This window comes from Rhagoletis zephyria, unplaced genomic scaffold (genome assembly GCF_001687245.7).
Source record: "Rhagoletis zephyria isolate East Lansing unplaced genomic scaffold, Rhagoletis_zephyria_1.1 Rzeph_scaffold_03023, whole genome shotgun sequence".
NCBI lineage: Eukaryota > Metazoa > Arthropoda > Insecta > Diptera > Tephritidae > Rhagoletis > Rhagoletis zephyria.
Genome location: NW_016160107.1, coordinates 25,587 through 33,979, shown reverse-complemented (window position 1 = coordinate 33,979; position 8,393 = coordinate 25,587). Strand labels below are relative to the sequence as shown.

Here is an 8,393-nt window from a genome sequence, read left to right as displayed (position 1 = left end):
TTTTTTTATATGGGAGTTGAAGTCGGTTTTTTTTTTTGCTATAAATTACTAGTATATTTGTAAATAACTAAATTACGCAAATAAGTATTGATTAGTGGTACTATTTGCAAATAAGCGCAAGACGCTGCCATTCTTAGGTTTATTTTCTTTTTTGATAATAATTTTATTGACTTTTTATAACCAAGACATTGCCATTTTTAACTATATTTTCTTTTTCGATGGTCATATTATTGCCTTATTATAATTAGGCAATATGAAAAAAGAATTTTTCACCATCAAATAAACAGTGATTTAGGTATTTGCAAATTATTTTTATTTGCAAATAAATAGCTTACGTATAAACGTAGTATAAAACGCTTGTATGTAAGTGTATGCATGTATTGCTTTTGTCATGACAGAAAACTGTACGATGATTTTAGCTCTTGGCAGAAGCGAAGTCACCTCCCAAAAAAGTCCATTTAAAAAAGGCAACTTTCGTCTATATTTTTATTCGAGCTTGATTAAAGAAACCTACAGCCTTATCGCCAATTCCAGCGAATAAATCGGTCCCATAATTTAATAGGCAAAACAAAAATAAATTGGTAAAAATGGTTTTTGTTTTGCTTTATAGTTTCCGGGCATATTTGGTCACATGGAATCCACGATAATGCCGATAACTATACATATTACGTCTATGTAATTTCATTCGTCAAGTCAGTTATGTTGTTTTAAAACATATTAGATAATTGTATACGATAACGAATTCAAGCCTAATCGCACGACAGAGGATCTCCTTTGATGAGTTTTAACAGCGTTAGTGGCACGTCCATTGTTTGATCGTCAACTAAAACAATATCAAAAGTGTTCATATATTGCTCCATATTTTCCTGAACCTAGAATGGTCAAAACATTAAATCTTCATTATACACTTAGAAAGAATGCACACTTACATGGTGAAAGAGGAAGCCAATTTTTATTACATGGGACGATGCAGGAACACCATCTGCCATACCAGAATCAGCCAATGTATCACCCATGAGTAAGATGTGATCTCGATTGTGAACCAAATCGTAGTAGTCACTCCCTTCCAGCATTGTTTCATTTTTATTAAAAGTATGGATTATTGGCTCCTGGAATCCGTTTAGCATTCCATCTTTAAATTGGAGAAAATTCGAGATAACCTTCACGTTGGGATAAAGGATTCCTGCTTGTCGAAGCATAGCAATAACACAATTTCCCAATCCAGCAGAGAATACAAGTACTGGGATATTGAGTTCATTTAAATACCAAAATAGTTCTTGTGTATTATTACGAACCGAATGGGCATATTTCTTTGTAATTTCATCAATTTCATTCAAATCAAAAGCGAAACCCCTGTAAAAAAAATCCCGAATTAGTTATAGAAATGAAAATTATATAAAATAAGGGATACAAAAATAAACATTTAAAAAATACTTTATTGGGGTTATTCTACATAATCAAACCCGTAAAATCAGGTTGTTGGCAATGTTCTTCTTCTGTTAACTTAAGATAAGAAGCAGAATAGTTAAGAGGAAAGCAGCAGATGCAAGATGTTGAGCAATAGAAGAAAAAAGAGCACATACGACATAAACAAATGGTAAACATAACAGCTATACATAAACACTCGCTATCAGGTATCTGCAGCAACAACACTTTTGACGCGCTCCATATCAATTACCTTCACGGCTTTGCACTTAGGGCGAACGCGTACATACACATTCCCACGAACTGAGAAAGCAGCCACCAGCTTTTTATCTCTTCGTTGCTGCATTGCAAAAGCGCATTAGCTCGCGGTTGTTTTTCGTAAGGCACTCGTGTATATGTATTTTCTCATCTGAGTTGGAGCCAATATCACGGAGCATTAGTGGCGTTTTTTTTTTTTTGCAGAAGCGTGCTACTGACTTAAAGAGGGTGGAGCGATCGGCTGAAGACGCCAACTTCACAATCACTGAAGCAGGGGAGTTGTTCGGCTTCGATATTCTAAACGCAGAGCGAATCTGTAGCGCAGGCAAATCCAAATTCTGGCACAGACTACCAAAGGTAGCTTCCTAATTCTCGTTGTCAACGTAGGGGAGACCATTGATGATGAAATCAGTGGATACAGCTTGGTTTTGGCAATCATTTACCTCGTTCTTAAGCTGCACCATTTCCTTTTTCAATTGCTCATTCTGCGCGATTTGGAATTCTGCCTTTGTCACACGTTCTTCGATTTTTCGCAGCGCTTTTCGAAGGTTCGCCAGCTCAGCCGTTAACTCGCCAAATCGCTGCATCACTCGCTCTTCAGACGTTTTTACCCGCTCAGCTATCTCTTCTACAATGCTCCTTCTCTGCAAGTCCAGTCGCTCTTCAATACGCTCAAGCGAGTGGCGAGTTTGTTTTTTTCAGCTTTATAGAGAGAACTGTTCTGCGGTGTCGATACCGTTTGGCGCGTAAATTTGCTTCTTGTTGACATTTTAAGCTTTGCTTGAAATTAAATTTAGGCAATTTGTTAAATACAAATATCGCACACACAAAATATAGTCAACGAAACTACTCGGTATGAGGTGTAGAGATAGATTTATGAGACTCGCAATCACTTAAAATGCAAATATATCAACGGAAACTCGGACTAAATGTGAAGTTACTACAGCGCACCAACAAACACGTCTACTGAGCTTGACATCTGTCTAATACAATAAATAGCACATAAATTACGCAATTCACGTTCGTGCAATATTTCATTTAAAATGCCAGATTTCCTGAAAATACATTAATATTTACAAAAGTAATTTCACTACTAAATAATTGCCTACTTTGCTACTTTTCTACTACCATTTTCGCACCAAGGGATTTTATTCTTTCCATTTCTCCGTCCTTCGTAGATGCAACCTTTTGTAAGGGAGTGTCAAACCAAGGCTGACAATTATTAACTAACCTTTTATTATTGAATCATGATTGCATAAGTTGTAAATTAGACTAACAGCCTCATTGCGTAAAGCTGAAATTAGTCCAGAACCCAGAACGTATACTTAAACGCAATCTGTATACGCAGAATTTTGTCGATTACTGGAGCCCTCAGTGTTGCTTACTACAGTGTTGCCACTCATCAATGCCTTTTCTTAAACTTACCTTTTCAACTACAATTTTTCGTGTTATAATAGATCGAACCTAAATATAAACTACTTAGTTTTCAACAAAAGACCTTAGTCAATAGTAAATTCCAAATATTTTAAACGTATTTTGAATAGGAAATTATAACTTTTTTATGACGAAGTGGCAACCATCTATAGAAGGAAGAAATCAGCTGACACGGAAAAATCTAAGTGCCGTAGATTTCTGCGCTACGGGCTACAACTATAGAAAAATTCTGTGCTGTTGAGTTTTCATTTACAAGGCGCTTTGGTAAGACAGATCGTGTCAGCTGACTCGGGTTTACGTACCGGTAGGTTTACGTTCTTGACTAATTTCAGCTTAAGTCGTAAATTACGGCCAAATTTACGACTCGACCACATTTGCATTGTCTATTAATAATAATAATAGATTGGCACTTACACATATGTTAGTGTTTGGCCGAGCTTCTCCTCCGTTTTGTGGCGTGCGCCTTGATGTTGTCACACAAAGCGGAGGGACCTACAGTTTTACGCCGACTCCGAACGGCGATTGTATTTTTATGAGAAGCTGTTTTTTCATGGCAGAAATACACTCGGTGGTTTTCCATTGCCTGCCCAGGGTCGACCGCTGTTTAGAAAAAACATTTTTCTCTATTTTTTTTTGCGATGTTGCTTTGACCAGGGCTTGAACCCAGGTGTTGTGGAGTAGAAACGCGCACTGTTTACCACTACACTACAGCGGCCGACATTGTCTATTGTCAAGCATAATAGCTGAAATACAATGCCGGCGAACGGCGAACTCACCACAGCGAAATTCGCGCTGTCAAAATTAGAACACCCGCAAGCATATGAAATTGAACACAGCCAAAGCGAAATGCGAACTTCGCTTGGCGGCGTTTCATGGCGATAGATTTATTTCTATCGCTCTGCTGGGCGATGACAGCTGTGCGTGCCAAAGGTGGCCGTATTTGTTTTGTGCTTTCAAAGTTTAAAAAGAAAACAACCTAAACACGATTTTTTTTTTGTTGTTTGAAAAATATAGTTGTGGATTCGTTAAATCTGGCTTGAAACAAATTATTTATAATAATCTTTCTTTGTTTTACATTTATATTTGTTATCATTTCCTCATTTCTAAATATGGTTTAGTTTTTTCTAAATATGGTCACCCAAATTATAAAGGCGACCAAATGGGATCAGCTGTTTTCGCTACCGCTCTTATTCTGTTTAAGTAGGCGAAATAGTTGGGCGAACGGTGAACGACAGCATCGCCCAATTCGGCGAAGTTTGCCGTTCGCCGGTATTGTATTTCAAGCATAAGGAAGGTCGGTGTTATGCAGAAATCTTGTTTGGTAAACTACGTGCAATTGTTGTTGCAGCAAACTGCAGCAAATTCGGTGTTGTCATATACAAAAATTTTAGATAATTGTTGTTATACACAAAAATTGCCGTGCTACCGAAAACCAGATAAATGAATTTATGCTGTAGGAGCTTTAAAGATTAGGGCACAGTTAATTGTCTGTACGATATCATAAGAAATATATTAATTGTGCACGTTATGTACATCTGAAATTTTCATTTCGTGTTGGCAATAGCCATGAAAACCATAATGAACGTGCAACCCTGTGCCAAACTCGACATAACCACCCCCGAGCAAACTAAGCAACCGCCATTTAATTTAAACAATCCAGTGCTGCCAAGTATTTCCGTTTTAATACATCAGTCGAGTCGAAATTTTGGGAAATGCCGTGCGATTTGAGGCTGATTACTTACATATCGCCCCCATTGCGAGAAATTATCGTATGAGCCGGAGACAAAATTGTACAGAAGAGCGTTTTTTCTACTATTAATTTTTTTTTACTACGAAGAGAATGTTTTTGTATGGGCACATACGATGATTTCGCCCACAAGAAAAAGATTGCATTGCAACATATAGACCGAGAGTCAAAGCCAAAGAATTGCAAGCATTTTATAAAAGCTGAATGTTTGATATTATGTCACATTTGAGGTGTAGAGAAATAGCCTGCCGTCAGTCAGTCCAATTCGATAGCGTGTTCCGTTAAATATAATTCTAGGAACAATATGGCTTTTATGAAGTTGATATTGATAATGACGTTATAATCAGGGCTGCAAACTTGGCTCAAACCGTGCCATTTTTGGCTCTATTTTACTCGAAATGGGACTTAATTGCCAAAAATGGCACTTCTGAAAAATACTAATGTTTCAATACATTTTTGTGAAATTCTTTACGCGGTCTTATTTTTCTCAACTAAATTTTTTATAGTGTATACAACTGGTTTTTCTTACTTTAGCATTGGACCTTTGTTTTAAGAATGTGTTTCTAATTTTATTGCTATAAAGGAAGAATTTGAAAGAATGCCACCTTTTTTGGCACTTTTTTCTTCTATTTGACATTTTTTTATCCTCACTTCATAGCTAAGTATAGTTGGCATCCCTGGTTATAATGATACAATTAGCGGTATCGAAAGAAGGTACATATGGTAATCAATAGTATATGTAGCGTTCATGAACCAAAAATATGTGGTGCTTTCAGCATCACAACACGCGACATACATATGTACAGAAGTATGCAATTTGCATTTAATATTATTGTAACAATATGGCCACACTTAGCATCACCTAATCAAAGAAGCAAGAAGAAAGTTTATTTCTGAGCGTTTTTGGCATCTGCAGAAGAATGAAAACAAACAAAGAAAACGAAAAATGCGCAGTGATTAACCCTACGAAGAGATAGAAGACGGTGTAAACCAAACCGAAAAACATCAAAAACGTTAAGAAAACTTTTTCCTGAAAATCGATTACATATACATACATCGATGGCTTTTTAGGTTGGTTCATGTGTAGCGTTCTTGTACGCGATAGTTTGTACCAGTTTTTACTAACTATTAAGTTTTGGTGTTCTTGTGCCCGAAAAAAATTGGAAGAAATGCGAAATTGAGAGCGCAAAGTGACATGTCATTTTGAGAAGTTGCTAGTTTTTACTGAATACATTTTTACTAGTAAGCACTTGCAACTGAGAAAAACCGCTGATCGCATGGGGTTTTATAGTTGAAATTGACAAAATAAACTTATTTAAATCTATATATGTAAATGTGAATGTATGTTTGTTTATTACCTTATAACTTTTGAACCACTACACGGCATCGCACGAAACTTTGTACACTTATTTGTTTTTACCTCAGGAAGGTTATAGGTATGGTTTCGTTTGCAAATATGGTGTCAACTGTGTGAAGGGGCGTGGCACCTCCCATAGGCCTACAAATTTTTAATCAGTTATAACTTCGGAACCCCGCGTCACATCGACATAATAAAAATCACATAATAAAAATATTAAAATGATGACATCGATTGATTGATGATTGGAAAAAAGTGCCAGAAACTCTTGTGTACGTGAGAGTTTGTATCCCTTTCTAGCACTTGCGCTTACCTACATTTGTAAACATATACCTTGACCGCTCACACGCGTTAGGGCTAACAGGTAATTACATGATTAATTACCTAAAACTACTAATGGACATTTATGTTAGCCTTCTCGTACATATCCCTTACGCATACCAGAAGTCTTAGATTGATTTCAGGTATAGGTCTGTTAGGCGTACCAGAAATATTTGTTAGATTTATGTTATATGTTTGTTAGGCCAACCACAAATCTTAAAGAGACTTCTAGTAGGTGTCTGCTAGGCCTACCAGAAGTCCTAGTTATACTTCTGGATCTCGTCCATTCAGATCGCCTGCCGGCAGAGAAGTCTATAAGAGACGGCTTGGAAACTAGTCCTTTCCCCCCCAGTTGTGGTGGCTATGGAAATTACACCCTTAGACCGCATGTCCTACGTGATATATTTACGGTACTGCTTGGAATCACGTCCACTTCAACAGCATCCCGAATCTGCTATCTTAATTATACATAAACTATTATATAGCTTAGAAGGAAAAGTGTAACAGGTTAACTTATTTTAAGCATTAATTTTAATTTTACTTTATTATACACAAATATTGTAATACATATTTCAAATGTATATACGTGAATGTGTATAGGTCAAATGACTGTAATAAGTAAAAAAAAAAAAATAAAAATAAAATATGTCTGTTAGGCCTACCAGAGGGTCAATTCCCGTTCTGCGTTATCGTGAAGTGATAAAAATAACACCTTTACACCGCATTTATTTCGGTGTTAATTTTATACTTTTCACTTCACTTCACGATAACGCAGAACGGGAATTGACCCTCAGAAGTCTTAGATATACATACTTCTGGTATATGTTTGTTAGGACTACCAGAAATATTTGTTATATAAGGACTCATGTAAGTCTGGAAACTTTTCTTTTTCATTTATTTAATTTAGGACTTTACGTGGTATTATTTATTAAGGTAAACAGCAGGTTTTAGTTCAATTCACAAATCTTTCACTCATTTATTTGGATTGAATTTGATTTTGACAATTGTGACACATGTGAATGCAGCGTTGGTTGTTTCTAGTTGTTTCATTCGCTCATTTTCAGCTTAAAGGTTCAATGTAGCATGCACATGTGGGCAAAGAGAGCAAGGCACTGATTTCAACAAGTGTCAAGTAAGCTTGCATGTATGTATTAGTTTCCTCGTAAAATATTTTAAATGTGTTGGAGTTTCTGGTAATCGCGTCTTGTAGGGAAGTTTTCGCTGGTAAAAATTTCCTTCCACTACTTTGCAAGTTTTTTGGATACGAGAACCCCAAAAAAGTAAAAGTTTTCTAAAACTTTTGATAGTTTTGGGTACGAGTACACTCCTATTGTTGCATTGGGCACGTCAAAAGTAGACAGTTGGGCGAATTTTATCAGTTGCAGCAAGGCTTGCGCTGCCAATGTTGCCTCTTCTATTCTCTCATAAAAAAAAAAATATATATATATATATATTTCATGATCCACTGATCGGATCTTAACCAGATTAGTATGGGACCACCTCTGGGACACTACCTTTCCGATGCAGAATTATCGAAATTGGTTGACGTGGTCCAAAGTTATGCGGTAACATACATAAAAAAAAAAAAAAATAAAATAAAAAAATATTCCGACGAACTGATAACCTCCTCCTTTTTTGGAAGTCAGTTAAAAATCAACGCGAATTTTTAACCAATTGAAATTAGCAGTTCCTTAATCTGGAATTTAGTTAGTAGGCTATAAATCTGCATACTTAGAAATTCCCTATAAAAAGTTTGTTGTTGTTGTAACATTTTTCCTGCTTTTCTACAAAGTTTGAAATTTGACTTATATGGTTTTTGTTAGATAATGAGCTATATTTTTATAAAAAAAA

At 36.1% G+C, this 8,393-nt stretch overlaps 1 protein-coding gene and 1 long non-coding RNA gene across 2 annotated transcripts in view; one reads left to right on the top strand and one right to left on the bottom strand.

Moving 5' to 3' along the window:
- Window positions 1-578: 578 nt before the first annotated feature.
- The window catches only part of cN-IIIB (cytosolic 5'-nucleotidase IIIB), a 23,098-nt gene continuing 15,283 nt past the window's right edge, over window positions 579-8,393 (bottom strand). Inside the window, exons 2-3 of the mRNA XM_017623066.1 lie at window positions 930-1,353; window positions 579-872 (exon numbers count right to left, since the gene is read on the bottom strand). Coding sequence (XP_017478555.1) covers window positions 750-872; window positions 930-1,353 — 547 coding nt within the window. The 3' untranslated portion in view covers window positions 579-749. The remainder of the gene's footprint in view (window positions 873-929; window positions 1,354-8,393) is intronic.
- On the top strand, window positions 5,325-5,795 carry LOC108368248 (uncharacterized). The gene is made up of 3 exons (XR_001848343.1): window positions 5,325-5,627; window positions 5,671-5,672; window positions 5,721-5,795. It is a non-coding gene; the product is annotated as an uncharacterized LOC108368248 (long non-coding RNA).